The 22,835-nt window shown below is 40.8% G+C and overlaps 1 protein-coding gene across 5 annotated transcripts in view; it reads left to right on the top strand.

Annotated features, from left to right (window-relative positions):
• Positions 1 to 22,835, top strand: part of WDR72 (WD repeat domain 72) — a 241,488-nt gene that overhangs the window by 64,547 nt on the left and 154,106 nt on the right. For 4 of the 5 annotated variants that reach the window (XM_025197090.1, XM_025197089.1, XM_025197093.1 and 1 more), the window contains one exon: positions 9,921 to 10,126. The exons of the other annotated variant lie outside the window; for it this stretch is intronic. In XM_025197090.1, coding sequence (XP_025052875.1) covers positions 9,921 to 10,126 — 206 coding nt within the window. The remainder of the gene's footprint in view (positions 1 to 9,920; positions 10,127 to 22,835) is intronic. 5 annotated transcript variants of the gene reach the window in all.

Here is a 22,835-nt window from a genome sequence, read left to right as displayed (position 1 = left end):
TTAATAGTCAGGTCAGAAACCATATGGGTTGAGGTCTTGATTTTTGTCATGCTTGGTAATAGTGTCTGCCTTAAGAGCAGTGCCTCTTTGTAGAGAAGGGAAAATCTGCAGGATGGGAGTTAACACAGCTTTGCATTATTGAACAAATACAAGATAACTTTTTGGGTCCAGAATGCCACCGTTCTGAGAGGGGAAAATGTGATTAAAAACAATTTCATTCTTCTGTGATGGACCATCATTCTCTAAGAAAGCAGTTCTTCACAGAAAGTCAAACGCAAAAGTGATATATAATGCAAAAGAACAAATACAGACAAATTGAAAGCTGACAACTCACTGAAGCTCTTCTGCATATTTTTACTGTTTCTTGAAAACATTTCTAGAATAAAAAAATGAAGTTGTATTAGAGTGACTAGCATACCTTGAAAATATGAGCAACTCAAGATAGCTCACAAATGAGACTATACCTGTTCTAACTCATAGCAACCATTTTGTTAAAATTGACCAATTTTATGCTTCTTTCAAGGTATATTATATTTTATGGTTGCAAACTTTGGGTCAGTCCTTCACTTGCAGTGAATAGTTTATATGGTTATCTAGCTATATAAATTTGGTAGTGACCAAATAGTTCAATAACTGTTTAGTGAGGTACAGTACTAAAAGTATAGTAGTAAAAGCCCAACACCCCAGGTATTGGAAGAAAACTCTCACATTTTATCTAACTCAAGGAAGCTTTGGCTCCCAAGAAGAATAGTTTTCTGCACTGTATATTATATATTATTATTTATAATATAAAACAGTACAATATGAAAATAATATCACAGTATATCTAAATGTAGCGTCAGCCCTTCAAAGTGAATTTCAGATGTAATTGTGGACCATAACTGGACTTTACCTGCATGTTGGAAGGAAGATAGATAAGGAACCTCCTTAGAGAGAGACTCTAGTCAGTCAGTATATTATAATGATGTTTAAAGGTTGCAGTTGAGACTGAGGTCTGCTAATATCCCTCAGTCATAGATCAGAGACAATCCCTACCCTGGCCAATAGAATATTTAGAAGGAAGATTTTTCCTTGTTCCACTCCTTTTTTGTCCTCTGTGTGGTGCAATGGGAGCAGAAGCTGTCCTTATCTGCTCTGCTGAGGTCTAGGGCTGCCAGTGCTACCAATTAAACTAGTTCTTCCACTTATGCTTTGGGAGACAGGAGAAGGCATGAACAGATTTTATTGTATTATAGCTATCTTTGCTGATAGTCTATTGGGTCTGTAGCTAACTGGTATCTACCAGAGCTGAGGTTGGGGTAAATGCAGGGAGAGAATCAAGGTGTTGTAAGTGGGGCTTTGCTGGCCTGACTCTCTCAACTATTTTGAAGGAATCTCACCCACAATAGAAAATCCAAACTGAAGTGTAGTCTGGGACAGAGTAATTCTTTCTACCATGTATAGTTTAGTGCCACCATACATGATACTACTGTATTTTACCCATGGTGTAATTCTTCCTGCCAGCAAGTCTCTACTTAGGAACATGGCCACCCACTAAGAGAAAATACTTATATGCATATGATGGATATCTTTTAAATATACTGTACAGTTAAGAAATTCTTGCTCCATTAAATGGAAGCCTCAGGAAAGGAGCAAGAATTTCTTTAAAAATAGCATTATTTGGAGAAAGGTAGAAACTGTGTGCTCAGGTGCTTTAATTAAAATTACATCTGAGAACAATTTTCTTCCACCTGCATCACAGTTATTACATTTAAGGTTCAACTAAGTTACCAAATCACCACAAAATAATTAAAAAAAAAATTAAAGACATTTTTCATGTTCCAAACCAAATCGGCCAAATCAAGTCCAAATCCATGAGTTAGTTCAGAATCATAAGTGGCTCTACAACTGGCAAAGATCCTCCATCCCCACCAGGGGCTTCAGATATTTTCCAAGTCTTTTGGTAGGCATCCTACATGCAGGCCGAAGCCCGGGGGCTTGGGGTTCGGATGCCCCCAAGTTTTGCCTGCCCTCAGCCATATGGCCGCAGGAGCAAGCTAGGGAGGAGCCTCCCATTTCCATAAAATGGGCATTGAGCCTCAACACCTTGGCGGGTACTAAACTACACCAGAAGAACAGTTATTCCCAAGAGGCTTAAGGAAAGCTGCCTTCTTAGACCCAGATACATGGTGTTTCCCCTGCCAGGTAAGTATCAAAATACTGAGAATATAATACTGAGAATGCCTTTTAGTACTTGAGATGTAATAGCAAACAAATACCAGTGTAGCCTGATGAAAGGACAGGTCATATGATATCCAAAATTAATTCATCCTGAGGTATGATAATGCGCATGGCCTCACCCCTGTAAAAATGCATCATTCAGAAAGAACAGAACCCTCAGATATGCACCAGGAGACCCAATTTGTAGTGCTTGATCCAGAAGAAAAATAAGATATAGTAACAGTTCCCAGCCAGTCACTTCTGATGGTCCAAAGCTGCCCAAGAATGTGAAATACTCCACTTTTGTCTGTTACCAAGACTTGGTTGCTATGGTCACAGCTTCAAATAGATAAGGACTTCCTTTCCTGCTTTGTGTGTGTGTGATAGGGTTTCTTTTTTTTCATGTCTGCAGAAAAAAATCTTATTTATTTCCCTGTGTACATCATCCTGTATGTCCCTCCTGTATGTTCCTTGATGATCACCTACATTTAAAAACTATTTATATTGGACTTCAGATATATTTATTTCTCTTCTCTCCTTTACATGCACACAATCTTTTTGTTTTGTTTCCTAAAAATATTTCTAAAAGATGAACTGGAAAGAGAAAGCATGCTCCTTGTTCTTGTAAGGGAAACTCCAAATGTTGGCCAAAATGCCTTTGTGGTCAGGTTACCCAATGGTTTTCTTGTTTGTGTATTTTATTTTATTTTTAATGTATTAATTCAATGCAGAAGTGTCAAACTCATCTTGCCCTATATACCAGATGGATGCTGCGGGGCTCATCCATGGGCAGTGGTGACATGTAGGGGGTGCACGTGCATGCCCTGAGAGCACGGTGCCCCCCTGAAAGCAGCATTCCCATGCAGGGGGGGGCAGGCAAGAGAGCTGGTGCCCCCCTGAGAGTGCCAGCTGGGGAGTGCACGGGGAGCAGCGGTCCCCCTGTGACCAACCCCACTGATCTGGAAGTGCCAGCGGCGCGCCGCTGCCAGGTGCGGCTCAACAGAATCGGCTGTGCGGGAACCCACGCACCGGTCGCTGACTCTCTGTTGGCAGGGGAAGTGCCTCCCCTAACCAGTCACCCATGTCCATGGGCCAAATTAGCCCCTCCTCCACCATCACCTACATGCCTGATCCAGTGCATATGACACCTATCTAGATCAGTCTGGGATGCTGGCCTGAGCAAGCACTGTGGGCAGCATAGCCTGAGATCCAGCCCCACAGTGCATGCCATGAGCAGTGCACACTGGGACCCGGCATGGGGTATGAAGTCAGCTGGCGTAGCATGTCGGCCAACAGGACAGCACCTAGGCCAGATTATGGAGCTCTGTACAGGCTGTATGTTTGACTTAATCAGGAGTAGAACTGTTATGGTGTTTGTCTTTCTTCCTTTTTCTGCCACTGGCCTGCTTTGTTACTGGAGGCAAGTCATGTAACTTTTATGTGTTTTGATTTCTTCACCTATAAAATAGGGGTTAAATCATCAACCTTTGCAAAATACATTATTATCCTTGGATAAGAGATTCTGGGCACATCTACACATGCAATTAATGTTAAGCAATAACTTCAGAATTATTGCTCCTGGGCTCACCCTTTGTATGTGCGTGTGGGACCTCAGCATGTTGAATTGGGTCGGAGCAGCCTGGGCTGGCAGGGAGCTCTGGGAGTCAACCTGCCAGCCTGGGGCTGCTGCCCCTGGGCTCAACGTGTTTCAAGGGGCTGGCTGAGGCATGAAGGTGCTCCAGTGTAGGGCTTGCAGGCAGCCCCCTGACTGAAGCACTTTCATGCCCCAACCAGCTGGGGCAGTATCTACACATGCTGCTGCAGAATGAAAAACTCTGCAGCAGGATAGTACTTCTGTTAACTTGTATTGGAGTTAATTAGTTTATGCGAGCCTAATAGGAGTGCATGCGTAGATGAGCAATGTTTACTGTGGAGCTAATTAATTTACTTGGCAGTAAACATCTCATGTAGCTATGCCAACTGTTTTTCACCTTTATACCCTGTCTTCTCCAGCTCACTACCACGTGCTTTCATATATCCTCTGATCTTCTTTACCCCTCAGTTCTGTGTGTGTGTGTGTATTAAAAAATCAACAAAAGCTATACTTATTATTAAAAATCATCACTTAAAAAATAAAACTAACAGCAACTGCAGTGGGGTCATGCTTGGGCAGCATTGTGGGTCCTGAACCAGATGGCAGAAGTGTGGTGCTCTGACCAGGTATCTTTGTGGAGTTGGGAGTGTGTAGCAGCATGGAACTCTTGTTGTGTGTACAGGGCGTAAAGTGTGAATTAAAAACAAGAAGGAATCGTATCAGGGGATAAGGCACAACGCCGCATTTAGTGGAACATAAGACATAAAACACGCAACATGAAAAGAATAAAAAACAGTAAGGTTGTCTGCTTCACTCATTAACATACATATGATGTACGTTCATTCATTCATTGATTCATATAACTCATTCATTCATTCATACAAAAGAGACAAGCACACACACAGATAGTTAGATGGTTCCTACAAAGGTTAAGGTGTTACCAAGTTCTAAAGTTGCTCAGGTCAGTCTGGTGGCTGGCTAGACTGACCATGAGAGATGGAGTCAAATCTTGTTGGATGTGCCCAAAACTCCTTCTTGGATGTGGAAAAGACCCAAAGCCTTGTCTTTGTGTTCATTCTTTATAGTGATAGCTGTTCATACAAGCCTATGGATTCCACTGAGTCAGACGCGAAGGTCATCCTCCTTGTCCTGTTGGCAGGCTGGGATTGGTAGGACATGATCTTCTGGCTTTGTGGTCTGCAACCTTCGGGGGGGTGGTTGCTTGCAGTCTTTAGCCGTCAGGGTGAAGCATGATCTAGTATTTGGTAATCCTTAACTACTGACTCAACGTCGCTGCAGCCTTTAACTGTTAAACCACAGAAGGCTATTTTCACCTGCTGCAAGAGGACTGTCTTCCTTTACGTTGTCACACACATACATCATTCACTCTTTTGTTACCTCTTTCCACATACACCAGACATACCACAAACCTTGCGTAAGTATTTTTCTTATACTAAATTTACATTCTAAAATCATGAGACTAATAGGTCAAATATATCTAAAATCATGAGACCAATAGGTCAAATATATTTATGCTAAAGCAATAGGAAATTTAAAATAGGTGGTTAATTCCAGAACACTAATAATGACTGATCAAAATATTATAAAAAGTAAATCATATAAAGATTTAGTTTATCTTAATGGTTAAGTATTTCATTATATAAAAAGAAAAATAACAATATAAGCAATCAAAGCAATTATAGTTACTGCAATACTACACTCTGTAGGTAGCAAGTGGAACCAGGGGCTGGTTGTGTTATGGGACATGGGGCATGCAGCAACACAGGGCTTTGGCTGGGCTGCAGGGCAGAGCAGGATGAATTTGGTGGTGCAGTCTGCATCCAGGCAACAGCACAAGTCTGGAGGCATGCAGTGGTGGTGGACTGCATTCAGGCAGCAGTGCAGAGTAGGGGGGTTGCAGCTGATGGCTATGTTCATCAAGATCAAGGGACCCCAAGTTCTGTGGGAGGCCATGCCCCACAATTTGTAGTAGTCCATCAGACTACCAGTAGGCCAGATTAAATGGTTCTGTATCTGGCCCACAGATCATATGTTTAACACCCCTGACTTAGACCTAGCAGCCTTTGTAGTGATCATTGGGTTCAATAATACAGGCATGCAATGGATGAGAAGAACTAAACAACAAGCTATAATTATAGAGCTTTAGGCAACATCTGCAGACCCTTTGTCCCTCTTTATCAGCTAGTACCTATCTGAGGGACCATTCCTAATTACCAACTTTTCTAAATTAGGGAGTGTCTCTAAATTATACATTTTATCACAACACTTTCCCTGTTAACAACAACAGCAAAAATCAATTAACCCTAAATCCATCAATGCACATTTATGAAGAGAGGTTACTATCACATCACTCTGAAGTGAGTCTTTACCACTCACTTTCCTATTCTGCCTTTTCTTCAGTGCTTTTAACAAGTCTTTCAGGAGTTGTCACTTTCCTCCTGGACCAATGAAGTATCAGACCCAGTTCCAATTTGTTTTTGGTAGGAAGCTTTCTTCCAAGTCTTAATGGACTTGCGTCTGTGTACTGGGATCCAGCCAACTTGCACTTTTGGTCATGGTGCACTATCACTGAGAAAACCCAGTCCCTCTCATTGATTTTTGCTTGATTTTATCATATCTGTAGAAAATTCTTCTGATATGTTCTTACCTGTATATGCTTGAGGTTTTCGTGTTCCTCTTGTTACAGTTAAAACAGAACTTTCCAAATGCAGTGCATTTGGGGTCATATTGTCTTCTACACTTGCTACATGTCTGCTTGTTTGCTCTCTCTCTCTCAGCATTCTCCATGCTAATAGGAAATTCTACCCGGTAAGGTGGATTCTTACCACCAGAAAATTCCATTCTGTGAGATGGCATTTCTTTCATGCCTACTGCATGGATGGCTCCATTTGGTGCATTCAGCTCTGCGGTCTGGGTTTTCACAGTTTCTGCTGCCCTGTAGAGTTGAATAGTCTTTTCTAGGAACAAGTCTTCTTCACACCATAGCTTTTCTTGTAATGCAATATCTGCACTGCCACAAATAATCCTATCTAATCAGAGTTACTGTCAAATTTCCACAATTCTTACTCAGTCTCTTTAGTTCAGTAACTTAGGGCACAGACAGAAGTGAGATGTGATATGGCCCCTGAAAGTGCCCTATAGCCATGACCTAACACACATGCATAGCTGTAGAGCACTTCTAAAATGGGCAATTGCATGAAAAATTAACCCTCATCTAGTCAAGTAACCGATACAGGGACTCTGCTTTAGAGCACCTTCAGGAATGTGTGTTCCATCAAACATTAATTTTTTCACGAAGTGGTGGGGCCCCACCTCCAGGGCTGTCAGCAGGGAGGGAGTGAAGGGAGCAATGGCAGCTGTGGGGCTGCTGTGTTTGGTGTGAGCTGGAGAGGTCGAGAGGGTGGAAGCCCCTTGCCTTGTGGCCCCTCACCGGCTGGGGTATTGGTGGAGGTGAGCTAGGCCCCCAAAGTGTTGAGACCCCATTCCATCCCATTCCCCACAGCTCTGGCTGGGCCTCTTGAGAGTGACAGCAGCAGCAGCTGCTGGGCAAGCCTGGCCTCAACTGGAGGGGGAGGAGGGGTGGAATAGAGTCCCCTTGACTTGGGGGCCCAGCCCAGTTTCTCCCAATCCCCAACCAGGGTAGCTGGTGGGGTCTGAGAGGTGAGGGGCTCTGTTCCACCCTCTGGCCCCCCTCCAGCTCAGGCCAGGAATAGCAGCCCCATAGCTGCTGCGGTTCCCTTCACTGGCTCCCTGCTGATGGTCCTAGATCTGGGAAGTGGGGGCAGGGCAGGGCTGGGGAGAAGTGTGGTCCTGACCAGTGCTCCCTCCACCTCTTTCTGGCCAGGAGGGCTGATGAAGGCAGGCTTGTTTTTGCTTTTTTTTTCCCACCCTCCCCCAACCCAACAGGCAAGTGTCTGTTGGGTTGAGGGGGCACTCTAACTGATAATGCTTGTTTTTTGGCATGCGGTACTCCACATATTTTCATGTGGTACTCTTCATGCAGATCTATTACACACAACTTTATATTTGGGCCTTGTTCAAAGGCAAATATGTTTATAAACAGCCAGGGAGTCCTCCCCCACAATATGCCAGAAAATATATTATTTGATTTTGTCATTTTTCCCTTCTGACTCTGTGACTGTTAGATACCTCGCAAGCTTTTATCTGGATGCCCTTCAGTTCTCTTTAATATTGACTGACATCACAAGGGCAGGTGAAGATTAGAAAACTTCCATGACTACCTGTCCATTTACTTAGACTGTAACTATGTAGGAAGATTACTTACTGTGGCCCTAGTCCACATGGCTGTGTTGCTCCACTTGGTCTCGATTTGCAATTTTTGGTTCAGTTTGAAACTCCATGTTTTAAAGTCTTTTTTTAAGTGAATTGACAGTTTAACTTTAAGGTGTTCATAGGTTGCCTGAATCTTGGGTTTCTTTAATCCTAGTTCCTGCATGCTTTCTATCTTTGTTATAGTGGATGTTTGGTCCATGATGAATGAATATTGGACTTTATTCTGATCTGATTTTCACTGATACTACTGTGCAGTCCTGGAAAGACAGCAGAATTAGGCTCACTGACCTTTTCTACTTTAGAATTTAAAGCCAGGCTGAGAAACAAAAGAATATTATGCTTGGCGAAAGGGGAGGAATGAGTTTCAAAAAAATAATTTCAGATTAAATGAAAGTTTAACAGAAGACCACCTTATGAGATCCCTCAATCCCAGTCCAATATTTTTTAGCAGCTGTTACTGGTAGGACTTCAGGGTTACAAACTTTTTTTTTTTCTTTCTGGTAGCAACAAATGGGAAAATTCAGGTATCACTGCAAGGTACAAGAAATTCGGACCTGGGAACAAAAAACAATTCACGTTAAGTAGTTAGTACTTTTAAAATGCATATATATGTCCTTTGTCCCTGATGTTAGGTCATAATTAAGAAGCAAGTGGTTATCAGCAGTCGATACACTTCTGATTTTTATTGGATAGTGCTCTAGAGAGCTAATCTGAGAAGCAACATGAGAAAATGAGATGGAGGAAAAACAAGAAAAAAGGAAAAGAAAAGAGACAAAACATATCAGATGAGGAAAGTAGCAATTAGTGGTCTTTGCTTCCAGATAAAACAGGTCAGACAGGTAGCCAGATACCTCAAAGCCATGCAGATAATAGTATAGAAGCCTTGTTTTTTAAAATTTCTGTTAATCCTGACTATAACATCATTTATATGTTTAACTGTGATGAAAACATTCATATAGAGAAAACATCTTACTTGGGAGTCTGGAAAATGAGTATAATTTTGTAGCTTCTTCTGTTATTTGTAATCTGGAACACTAGAGGACAGCACTAAAATATTCCATAAATGTTTATTGATTACAACATACATAATGTATATACTGTATATACATTTTGTTTTTAAAGAATAACACATCAGTGATGTCACAGTAAAATTAATAGAAGAATGAAATATTTTAAACATAGTTAAGGCAAGTAACATTTTTCTCTCCAGTTTTATGTAGCACATGGTACATTAGAGTATTTTCATATATTGTACAACATATTGTAAGTTCTAGGAAAAAAAAATATTTGTGAGTGATATTTTTTATTGGACCAACTGCACAGCTGAGATAGCCATGCAGTTTTTGGGTATCACAGTACTTTTCCTCAGGTCTCTTGGAGAAAAACAGTGCTTAGCACTGTTGTGTCTGCTTAAGTAGCAGATAGAACAAAAGCTTGTGTAAATTGCCGTATGCAAATAAAAACTGCTACTTACAAAAATTATTTCCCTTGTCATATTTCCTGGACCATCAACATCACGTCAACACTATGAACACTTCTAAGTTTTATACATTCTGTATGTGAGAAATTAAGAGACAGATTTTTTTTTAAATTTATTTAGAAAAAATACCTATATTTTATTAATGTACTAAAATGCTGTATAGGATCTATTGCTTAAATAACCCTATAGAGAGTGTATATTTCCAGTGTAGATTATAGTAACTACTACAAACATATCTACTTGTAAGATGATAAACTTTTTTTTTTGAAGTAATGTTGTTTCATATAAGAATTCCTGCAGACTGTTGGCAATCTTTTGCATTCTATTTCCTAGGTACTCTAGAACGGCATGAAACAGGTGAAATGGCAAAAGCAATTCTTACTTCCTTTGAAGATTCACACTGTTTAGTGATGGACTCTATACTTCCAGTATCTCAAAACTCACAAAGGCATAAAAATGCTGCATACAAATCTTCTAGCTCTTATAAGCTTGGTGCACTGTCATGCAATCTTCCTCATGCAGAGAAGTCTTCAGATAAGGTAAGAATGAATGAGCAGGATATTATCTAGGAGAAATGTATAGTTGTTCAGATTTTATGCTGATCATCCTTTGAGAACCTACTCCATGGTAAGTGCCTGGTAATTTAAAAGATTATAAATTTGTGGTGTTTCCTTCAGATTGTGCTAATGGGAATATGGGAATTGTCCCAACTTGCAGAGCTCCAAGGTGTGATACATTACTCCTGGATGTCACTGTACGCTCATAGAAACCCAATAGAGAAGAATTTGATATGAGCCCTGATATCTCTAGCTGGAGCCTTTTTTCCCTCACAGGAGGGTGTAGGACCATTTTTTCATTTGCACCAGTATAACCAATTGTAGGCCATTATTCATATAAAAAGAGGGTCTGGGCTATTAAATTATTGACTCACAAATAAATAGAAGGAAGATTTTAAGTTGGACAGAATTGTGGCTTTTATTGGATAGATATTCACAGAAGCTTTGAAACCAAATAGTTCCAGCTGCAGGAAAAGACATTTCCAAGGGTTTTCTTAAGAGATAAGAAAAAGGAACTCCATACTAAAGTGAGTATTAATGTACTATTAGGTTTGAGAAAGGAGTCAGACATCAGGAAATACAGAGTTAAGGTTGAAAGTTCAGCATGTAACATACTTACTTGTTTGTGCCTTATTCATATCTATTTATACCTCTGTATACATTTATTAACTATTTAGACATTAAATTCCAATTATATAAAAACTGCAGTTAATGGATATATTTAATTTTTTAGATGACCATGCATATCTCTTTCAAACACAGAGTTTCCAATGAACATGCATTCATGGCATTTTTGATGGTCACATGTCTAAATACAAGGCCTCTGTTTTTTCATGTTTAATTGAGCTTTGAGCATTTTTAACAAAAGAAAGTCATAACATTAATTCCTCACCTGTAAACATAGAGCAAAACTATGTTGTTCAGCAGTGGATAAAATAAGGCACTCATAATATTGGGAAACAAAGACAGCAGAATATTTTCTGTAGTTATGCTGAACATCCTGGCTTTATTCAGTCTAATGTCTGAAAAACTGTTTTGTCCAAAATTGGGGAATTTTGTCTGGGAAATGACAAGAAGATCCAAGGTCCTATTCTTCTTTTTTTTTCTAGACCTTTTATTTAATATACCTATACGTTTAAGTATGCATTTGAGTTTAAACTGCTGCCTGGCAAACTCATCATATTTATCTTTAGCCTTTGACTGACCTCAGTCTAATGTCTGAAGTTCCTTTTGGTGCCATTTGCTGAAAAGTCTTATTAGACCATAATCCTGCTGAGCATCTTGCAGGGCAGATGGTGCACTTGTAGGCCGTTGACACAGAATCTGATCACACTATTAAATTATCAAAAATAGTTTTCTTTCTGCACCTTTAAATAAGAAAAATAGTGGGGGGTGAGATGGAGAAAAGGAGACTTGAGAGAGAAACATAACATTCCTAACACTTTTTACCTTTAAAACTGTGAATTTAACTAATTGATCAAAGGAAGAACTGACATAACAAAAGGGGAAGTGATTTTTATCTGATTATAAAATGAGAATTTTAACTAGTCAGTTATGCATGGCTATAAGTATAATTCAGTAACTTTATTATTCCTTGCTGGTGGAGTAGAAATAAAACAGTGCTGATGTAATATGTTTCATAAGCAAGCTTTTTTCTGAGTATTTCAGTTTTTGTAATAAGTTGTTCCATTTATTGCACTTAATTTTTGATGGTCAATAATTTCTACTGTTGTACCAATGTAAATATGTTATTGAAAAGGGAATTATTGGGGTGAGGAGGCAGCAGTTTCTGTGTCTTGTCCAGGGCTGCCAAAATATTTTTTCTTTCTTTTTGTGATTCTATTTGTATTGTGTTCACCAAATGTACTGAGGTATATTAACTGATACCTTGTTTGTGCATATCCACTGAGATTTGCACATAAAGGGGATCTGTTACCCATGAAAATCATTCCTCCAGCACAAACAGACCATTTCTCCATTCTTTCTCCAGTCCTTGCAGAGGATGTTCAATAGATCTGGCACGGGAGAGGCTGGAAACCTGTATAGTTTTGGACATCGTATAGTTATATCTAGGGCGGCAGAAATGACCAAGGAGATCTTCTGATAGTGCAAATCCAGGAGGTCTGATAGAGTGAATAGGAACAGGACCTCTTGTTGTGTCCCTAACTTTGTGGATCCCTGAAATCTAATAGAAATGGAGCAGGTCTATTATCATTCTCTGTGGTGAGGCAGACTGCTGAGCCCTAGGGAAATTTGTGAGGTCTTTATGAGGATGTTTTCTTATGAGAGCTCCCTCTTTTAGGTTATAATAGAGGAGGGGATGACCTAGCCATTTATCTATAAGGTAATCATTAATACATTTTTTTCTTTTTCAATTCAGATTTTTAAATGTTATTCTTTGCTTTTGTTGGGAAAAGCACCATGATGATTCTGTAAGGTCATTTTATTTAAAAATGTTTTGAAATACTCTTAGATTGCAACATAAAGTAAGCTTTATTGATGAAAATCTGATCAATGGGAGCTTTGCCACTTACTTTAGTGGATCTAGTGTTTCCTTCCACATTTCTCTCTTAAAACTGATCGCAGATCTAAGTTTAATATGAAAATCTCCAGATACCAAACAAAAGTAGAATGTTAGCAAGCATGAATGCAATCATTGTTAAATTGCTTGTTTGACAAATTGTCTAAAAGCAACCTAATGGCTATGACTGATTTTAATAACACATCCCTTTCTACCGGTAAATAGTGAATTAGAAGTATTCTGTTTTCATTTTTGTCTGCCAATATGTGTCTTACACATTTTACCATCACCTTTTAGAGTAAAATATTTGAGAAGTTCTCAGTTTCAGGAGATGGGAATATTGAATCAGGAAAAGTGAAAACCAGCAATCCAGACCTGTTCGTTTTATTATTTTAAATAGTCCCAATTTTATACACCCGAACTATTCATTCAAACATGGCATAAGGAATTCAGCACAGAATTTATAACATTTTAAATACTACAGTTTATTTTATTATAATACTATTTTTACAATAAAAAAGCTGAAAGGAGGAAACCCCCACCCTCTTTCAATATCAGTACAACATCAAAGGTTCTTCTTTCAAAACATTTGTCGTCATGTAAATCGGAGATACAAAAGATGAATGCTTTGATTTCATGGTGCTTTGGCCATTTTAATTCTTTTATTGTGCTGCACGTGCCAGTGGGAGTACCAATAACAGAAGGGTGTGACAAATGTAGTTAACACAAGATCCATATTAATGTTGTCAAACTCCCTTGATGTATTTAAACAGATTTTAATTATTTTCAACGTCAAAAGGCCTGAAATATATAGCTTAATAGTTCTTCAAAGAAAGCTTTACTTAATGTGTGAATGTAAAACCTCTCATAAAAATGAAACTTTTATATTGGCCTTAGTCATTGACATAGGGTATTCATCAAGTCAGCAATTTGTGTGGCAAAGTGCCATTTGAATAGTGTATTGTTAGAATACTTATGGTCCACTTGACAAGGGCTCTTGCTGTAAATAGTGCAATTTGACTCCAGCTGTTAAAGAGTGGCTTTGACAGCAGCCAAATAGAATGGAGATGCTTTACTGCACCGCAGAAAAATCAATATTGGGTTCTTGTTCATAGTAACCTGCTTTTTTCTTTTCTTCACATTTATACAGGACTATCTAGCATCTATATGTGGAAGTTTAAATATTATCTTAAAAGTGGCTTAGTTTTACCTTCATGTTAAAACTGATGATAAATGGTACAAGTGCAGTTTTAGTAAGCAGTAGGGTAGTGTTTGGTATGCATTTAGTTGCTGTTTTAATATAGCATAACTTGGTGCATATAGATGGGTGTTAGAATGGTGATGCAGAAGTTATATTTGTGACAAAATGATCCTTCATTCATACCTACTTGAATTTTCTATTTTGCTTTCTATATTCTTCCTGTCAGTTCCCCTTTTGTACCTATTTTATATATAGATTTCTTTGTTATACTGCCCATAGCAACACCCACAGATGTTGACAATCTGTAGTGCCACTGCAGATTTTCCTAAAGCAAAGTCTTGCTGGTGCCGAACAGTTTTCCAGCAGTATTCAGTGACACAAGGTTGCTATGATACCTGGCTGGTAGCAATAGGTATTGAATCTCTGGTCTTAATTACAATAGACTCGACACACAGGACCTCCTTTTTTATTGTGCTTTTGATTTAGCTTTTGTTATGCTTTTATGTCATACTTATTATTTGAAATGTGTGACATTCTAAAGCTAAAAAATAGGAATAGATTTAAAAATGCTTAATATGTTCATATAAAGATTTCATGGTTTCATATAACAATCTTGAGTTTCTAAGAGTTTTCTCTTCATGTTTCAGAAACCGTTACTGTTAGCAACTGAGCTGCAGTTCTGTATTTTAGGTTCAATAATGAAGCTGCTTGCTGGGGGGTTTTTGCAATGCAGTAATTTTTTCAGTAATTAAGAGTTGTGATTACAACTTCTCATAGACAAATATGGTGAACAAAAGGTAGTTAACTTGCAGATTTTGGAATGAAAATGGGCTGAAACAAATTGGTCTCTGGTCTTATCTATTAAAGTCTTTGGTCCATTCAATTACAGTGAGGGTGAACTGGTTCATTTTAGGTTAAGAATAAATGGTGCTTTCTAGAAGTATATTAGCAAGCCAGAGGTGCAAAGAAAAACGTATGTATGCATGTAAATACATACATTCAAATTTGGAGTGCATTTATTCATTTACAGATTTCACTTAGCAATATTTTTGCAGAAAAATGTGGATCTTTGAACACTGAGATATGTAATGTTTAATAAATAATAAATAGTGTCCCCTGAAAACACTAAAGTGTCTTTTGCTAATGTTATATGACATGTTATTGTTAGAGTTCATTCGGGGTCCAGACTATTACTGTAACAATCTCAGCTAGTTTTTAAGTGTCTAATACTGTGTCTTTTGTGAAGGATTTTTAAAATACTTTAAATTGAATTACCCAATATTGGTTGCTCCTAAATAAATATTTAATTCATTTCTTTATTAATAAGCATATATTATGCTTGAAAATACAGCATTATGTATTGTATATCAGTAGCTAGAAATCTCCTGCAATGGAGTCATATTTTCACTAGGGGAGCCAAAGTTTGCATTTTTTTAATAGTTGCTGAAAGCATGAAAGGGTCACACATCCCACACACACTGTGTGGAATTAAGGTATAATTGTAGCAACAAAATTATTACCATCTGCATTAAATCACACTGTCGAAAGACTAAAATAATACAGGTGCAGAATGCAGAAAGAACATTAGATGCTTATTTTGTTATAGTAGAGGACAAAAGTCCTCATAAAAAAATTCTCAAGTGCAAGCTTAGAAATATCATTTCTAGTTAAAAACTAACTGACAATGCCTAGATAAACTACTATTTTCCATTAGTACAGTAAATACTTAACAATGTCTCCAAAAGGTGGAAAACAAAGATGATGATAAAACCTTTTGGACTAGCTAGGAACTCCTTTTTTAAATTCCTTTCTATGGTATTTAGAGAATGACAGGAGTTTCAAATCTTAAGCATTTGTAAAGAAGAGATAGTTAACATCTGGGAGACAAGTCAGTACAATCTTTCCTCTCGGAGGTGGTAAGGTCACCTGGTCAATTAAAAGAAGCAGCAGGGCCGTTTTGCAAAAGTCTCTGCTATGGTATTGCCACTACACTTCTACATTTTACTGGAATTCCCCGTGAAACTAATGTGCTAATAAATGTAACAGGAAAATGAGAAACAGACCCAAATGTGTAAATAATACACCCTATGATTCAGAAATATACAATATTTCAGCATAAGCATTATTTTCAGTTAAATTAATGACTAAGCATGTAATTAAGAGACTGACCTGATAAAATAATTACAATGAAACAGCTTCCTAAAGAATATTTAAATTCATTAATACCTTTAAAGGCCAGATCCTGAGAAGTGTTGATCATTTGTACCTCTTATCAGCTTTGGAAATTACAGCTGTTCAGCACCTTTCTTAATCAGGGAACAGACAAAAGGCTTGATTCTCCATTGACTTCAGTACATTTGCCATGGATTTCATTGGTACAAAGTGAGTGTTACTATTGTGATCTGATAGCATTTTTAACCATACTGCTATAAACAACAACACAAGGTTCAAGACACTTGAGAATAAGACTCCGTATTAAATGAGACAAGTTAGACTGCCTTTATATATTCCTGCAGTATTTCTCTAATATATTTTTTATTTAAAATAGTTATTTAAAATGTTAACAATTCCTTCTGCATTTTTCATGTGCAAACATTTAAAGTGATACTGAAATGCAGATAGGAGAGAGTGGCAGTGGCATTCTAATTTGTTTATTTTAATAGTAAATGTGCATACTTTCTCTGGGATAGTTTAGACTGAAAAATAGTTCTTGCAATGTCATTGCACTCAAAGTAGTTTTATTCTTCTGTTGTACATACTGTGTGGGGATGCTTTTAGTTGCCAACCGGAGCTGTCTTCAATTTTTGTTATAAGTACAAACCTCTAATTAAGTAGTCTCAAAACTAAAATACAGATATCATAGGAACTATGTCATGTTATCCTATTTATAAACTGAGCAGGTTCATCTTAAAACTAGTAAATTGTTTGTCCCTGCTACTGAAGTACCTCGCTGCTCTGATAATCAGAAACGTTCCTCTAATTTCCAGGCTAAATTTATTCATGGCCAATTTAAACCCATTTGGTCTTGGTGCCAACATTATCCTATAGCTTAAATAGCTCTTCTGTCACTGAAGTGTTTATCCCCCAAAGTATATATAGAGAGCTATTATGTCCACCTCAGACTTCATTTTGCTAAGCTAAACAAGTCAAGTTTTTTTATATCCATCCATAAGGCTCTCCAGTCTCCTGATTGAACTCAGGCCTTCAACACCTGTTGCAGCTTTGAATTCGTCTTAAACATGTAAGACTGGAATTGTACTCGGTAGTCCAGATGACATTGTCCAGGCGTCTTGTATAATGTTGTTATACTGCTGTATCTCTACTGGAAATACTTTAAAACTTTTTCATAGCCACATCATACAGGTGCCTTATAAGCATCCTGTGCTTTTTTCAGTCATTGTGGTCTTTTCCTTTTCTGTTGTTTCCAAGTGATGAATACCATCGGTTGGCAACCCCTACTCTACAGCACTGGTAGTGGAAACTGAGGCAAAGCATTGAATCTGTTTTCAGGCTGCACTTAGATTCTTTTTACTCTCTACCCCAGCCTCATTGAATAGCAGCCCCTCTTTTTATTTTGTTCTTTTGTACTGGGCTAGCAGGTATTTTGCTATTTGTTTTAAGTTCCTTTGGAAAGCCAAACTCACATTAACTTTTGGCAATCCTTGCTTTCTCCCTATACTATCTTATTCTTTCTTTGCTGGTCACTCCCTTTTCTAATTCCTTGTGGGCTCCCTGCTTATACGTGATGTCCTACCTGAGGTGATCACTGCACCTCTATTTCTTGTGAACGTTATATTTAAATGTTGAGAGTACAGAGTTTTCTCACAGTCTCTCATCACTGACCGCCAGAGTATATGGCAGTTTTTAGACCATCATTTCACTGAGTAGTAAAAATAGGGTTACCATATTTCCTGGATCAAAAAAGAGGACACCTGCGGGGTGGAAGGGGATGGGGAGCTGGCAGGGGTGGGAGGAGGCAGGAAGCCAGTGCGGGGGAACTGGCGGGACAGGGGGAGAGGGGAAGGGGGTATATGATTGGGGGTGAGCAGTGATATGCCTGTGCCCTGCCTCTGCCCCTCACTCCTATGCCCATGCCCCCTCAGCGCTGCTGGTATCCCTCACTCCTGACCCACAACCCCCTGATCCCCCAGCCCTGCTGGTGCCCCTCACTCCCAACTCAGAGCCTCCTGTCCCTCAGCTCTGCTGCCTGTGCAGCTGCCACACACACACACACACACACACACACACACACTTGCTAGGGCCCACATGCAGAGCACATGACCTCCAGCAGCCAATCACTTTACCTGCTGTGCCCATCCCCAAGCCTCCAAGCTGTTTGTGCCCAGGAAAAGTGGAGACAAAATAAAACCCAGACATTTGCTCATATTTTAAAAACCTGCATGGACAAAAGGACGGGGCCAAAAAAGAGGACGTATCCAGGAAAACCCAGACATATGGTAACCCTAGAAGAAATGAAAGCTATGAAAATGCTGGGTTCCTTCCCTTTAAAATATCTTTCTGGTTCTGTGTTCACTTAGCCAAGTAAAAACATACATGTATATTAAGATATTTGAGATATTCTTGAGACGTTTTACCTGCTTAGAAACAAATTATTTCAGCTTTTGTAGAGAAAAGTTGACCACTTCATGTCATTATTAAGTCTTGGTTTTCAGGTTTCCCCTGAAAACCAGTGCAGACCCTTTGATCTGTATACTCACACTTACTCTAGTAAGAAATATTCACTCACTACCAGGTGCCTTTGTTAAACTATTTAGCTAAAGCTCTAACCCTGGCTGAAAAACAAAACTAGGTCTGAACAGGTCTGCATATCCAAACTACAATGCCTTAAAAAGTGAGCAAACAAAAGTAGACTTGTATTGTCTCTACAGATGTCTGTTCAAACTACTGGGCCTGCACACTCACCTTGTGTTTTGACAGTCAAACTTGGTGCTTTCCCAAAATATTACAGGACAAATTAACCTCTTAGTTATACTTGAGTAGCCACCTTATCTTCAAAGTATGCCTTAGTTGACACCTATGCATCTTCATTAGTCTTCAGCAAGGTTACACAGATGTCAGTGCAAGTATAATTTCAAGGTATTGGGTTACGCAGATATAGCTGCAAACAGTTTGTCCTGTAAAACCTCTGTTATTGATAATGAATGAAATTAGAAGGACTAAGTTTGTCTCTCAGAGCCTAGGAAAAGTTTTAAGGATGGCATTTGGAGAAAAAAGATTACTTAAAGACTGGATTAACTGATACAGCAGTTAGTGAGACCCAAGTAAGAGGAACACCAGAATGCCATTTTCAGTCATTTTTGAGGGAAGAGCCATGCATTGATCCAAACATTGAAGATCTGATTCTGTATTCCTCATGTAAGCAGCACATCCAAGACTAAGCCCTTAAAGTCTTAATCCAGTCTGTGAAATGTGCACTTGGAACAGTCTAGAACAAGGGCAGGCAATTATTTCGGGTGGAGGACCACATGGGTAGGTCTGCCCCCTGACAGGTGCCCTGCCCCCTGGAAGTCCTCCCCACAACCACTGACCTTTGCCACCAGAAGTCCCTCTCCTTGCCCCCGGAAGTACTCCTTTCAGCAAGGGGTTTTGCCATCTTGGAACCAGAAAACTACCAAATGATATTCTAAAAATCAAACATCTACAACGTTATTAATTTGATTTCAAAAAATATTTTTGTCCTGGTTTACATGGTTTATACATGTTTGTGTAGTGTACACAGAGGTGATTGTACATAGCTTAAAATGAAATCTTACTTTTGTATATTCTGGGTGGATGGGTATAGGTTTGTGGGGTGCATGTGGGTGTGTGGGGGTGACTTAGTGTGTCTGTGGGGGTGGATAGGTGTGGGGGGTGAGGGAGCATGTGGGGGGTCGATATATGGAGTGTGGGTGGGTATGGGGTTTGCGGGGGATGTGTGTGGGGGGAGGGTGTCTGGGGTGTGTAAGGAGGTATGGGGGTCTGTGTGTATGGCAGTGCGAGGGGGGTGTGGGTGCATGTGGGACTCGCCCTATGAACACACACACACACACACACACACATAGACACACACACACATGCAGTCTGTCCCTCCAGACATACACACTGTCCCTCCCTACACACGCAGACAGACACACACATAGTCCCTCCCTATGCATGCACACACACATGTGCAAAGTCCCTCCTTACACACGCATGCACACGCCCACACACAGTCCCACACAGTCCCTCCCTACACACAGACATGCACAATCCCTCCCTACACACACACACACACACACACACACACACACACACACACACTTACTGGTGTGGGCCCCGTGCTCCCACGGTCTGGCAATGCAGCCAGGAGCCACATGGTGCTGGAGCATTGCAGGGGCAGGAAGGCAGGGAAATGGCTGGGGGTGAGGCGAGGCTGGGCTGCTGCATCTTGCTGACAGTTCCCCCTGGGCCCTACTGCCCCTGGCTCCAGTCATCTTTGACAGGCAGCCAGGAGCAGCTAAATATTTTCTAAATTTTTTAGGGTCCCCATGTGCTGGATAGAATGGCCTGGCCGGCCACCCCTGATCCAGAACATCATGCATTATCTCACTGGGGCTCAGGAGCCAGCCAAATGAAAGTGAACTTTATTTTCATTTCTATGACTCCTTTTTCTAATCATTATAAATTGGTCCCATACTCTCATCCTCCTTCTAAACACACCTTGGCAGCATCTGTCACTAGTTTAGAATTATCCACATAAATGCCTTAGTGTTTGTCTGTCTAATACTGCTTTGCTTCCCAATCAAACTAACAGTGTTCTGGTTCATCAGATTGTTTGCTCCTGGATAGATCACTATGGCATGAGTTTGTCCAGTTGATGCATCAAGGCACACACAAGAGACATTTCATCTCATTCCTGTCATTTCTTCGTAAGTGAAGTGTAAGGTGATTGGTTGGAAATCCAGCAAGTATTTATTTTTACTGAGTCACTCACCTCTAGGCACTGTGCACAAGCTGCAGATATAATATTATAGAGCAATGATATCAGTAATGAAGATAAGGCATTATACTAGGAAATATAAATAGCATGTTAAATATTAAGTACAAGGAATTTAACTGTCAGGGATCTGGGTTTTCCGTTTCCCATGGAAAAACAGAAAAAACCACAGATTACCCATTTTTATTAGAGAAAAAATGGATTTTACCTTTTAGTAGAGAAACCCATGGATTTCCTGGTTTTGTGGAGAGATCTGCAGGTGGGCAGAGTTCCAGCCTGCAAGAGCTAATTGCAAAAATGGCAGAGAAACCCCCAACCCTGTCCGGAGGGGGAGGGACAGGGGGAAGGGTGGGGCCTGGGGCTCATCCAAGGCTTGGATCAGGCTCATTGTTTGTTCCTGGAGCCTAAAGTAAGTGAGTATTGGGGGTTGCAGGGCAGGGCTGGGGGGGGAAGCTGGCTGGGGGCTGAGCCAGATCCAAAATGGGGGAGTAGGAAAGGGAAGTGTGTCTCTGTGCCCACTCCCAGAAGCAGGGCTGGGAGGACAAGGGCAGAGGTGCCCCTCAGTGGCCCCCACACATGCTGCCTGGCCGGACAGGAGGGAGAAGGGGTTCGCACATGGTGGCCGCCATTGCCTTGCGCTGCCGCCACTGCTGCGCCCCACACTACTTTGCCATGGCCGGTTATACATACAGCTCTGCAGACAAACAGCACAAAAACAGCAGCATGGGGTGGTGGTGGCTGCCAGATGTGAACTCCCCCCCCTTCCCTTCAGTCAGGCAGCATGTGTGAAGCATGCAGAGGGGCATCACTGCCCTCGCCCCCCCGGCCCTACTCCTGGGAGCAGGCACAGAGGCACACTCCTCTTCCCTTTCCCCTGCCCAGCCCCTTCCCCTCACACATGTGTGGGGCTGGGAGGCTGTTGTGGGGGGGGGGAGGGGCACAAACAGGGCTTCACAGGTATGTTAGGGGGTTGTGGGTGCCTTTAATTTTAATCATGGATTTCAGGGGGATTATCAGAGAATTTGCCATTTTTTTTATCAGGGGAGAGCCAGGATCCCTGCTGATCAGGCAGACCAGTCTGGAGCCATTGCTGTCAGGTACTCTGAGCAGGCAAGCCACACCTTGCTGTAGACAGCCACATCTGCAGCAAGCCCCAGCTAATGAACTTCACTCCAGTTTAGGAGCATCAAGCATCCTGATTAGGTGCTGGGAGCACTGCCTACCCATTTAGCACCACCTGGAGCCCTGGGTGTGCAAGCTAGTCAACAGTTCTGCTGTGGCAACCCTTCTGGTTCCTAACTCTGTTTTTCAGCTTATTTCTGAACTTCAGTTTTGGATTTCCCAGTGGTTCTGTTTTTTCTGGCTCATGGCCCTGGTTTGGCTCTGTTTTGGACTTCTACCTGTGGATTGCCCCCTGGATCCCCTGGATTGTATTGTAGACTCTGTTTCTGGATCTCACTTTGGCTTTGGTATATGGTTGGCTTGTGAGAAACGGCTAGTATTTGCTTCGGCTTTGGATTTGGCTGATTCAGGGGACAGTGATTTGATTTGGTGATTTAAATCACTGTACCGAATCAATTTAGCTGAATCTCATTCAGAGTCTCAGCTGCTGCCGAATCTCCAAATCAACCAGGCCCATCCCTCCCAGCCCAGCAATGGCTGCCCTACCCACCCCAGCTCCCAGCACTTGGGGAAAAAAAAGCCCTGACTCACTGGGTGCTGCTGGGTGGGGGGGAGGGGTGATCCCTGCTGCCCTCCACTTCCCCATGCTGCATGGGGGGGGGCTCTCCATGAGCCTCCCAAACCCCCTACTCCCCCTGCATCCCTTCATGGTTGTCCCGCCTGCCCCAGCTCCAGCCCTTTAAGAAAAAAAAAACAGAAACCCCCCCAGACTGACTGCTCCTCCCACCAGGGGGCAATCGCTGCTGCTCCCCCACTGCCCCATGCTGCATGGGGGGCTCTGCATGAGCCCCCCAAAGTGCCCAGGTTGCTG

The sequence above is a fragment of the Alligator sinensis genome, unplaced genomic scaffold (assembly GCF_000455745.1).
Source record: "Alligator sinensis unplaced genomic scaffold, ASM45574v1 scaffold250_1, whole genome shotgun sequence".
Classification (NCBI taxonomy): Eukaryota; Metazoa; Chordata; order Crocodylia; family Alligatoridae; genus Alligator; species Alligator sinensis.
Note: the sequence above shows the minus strand (reverse complement) of the source record. Positions and strands in the feature narration are given on the sequence as shown.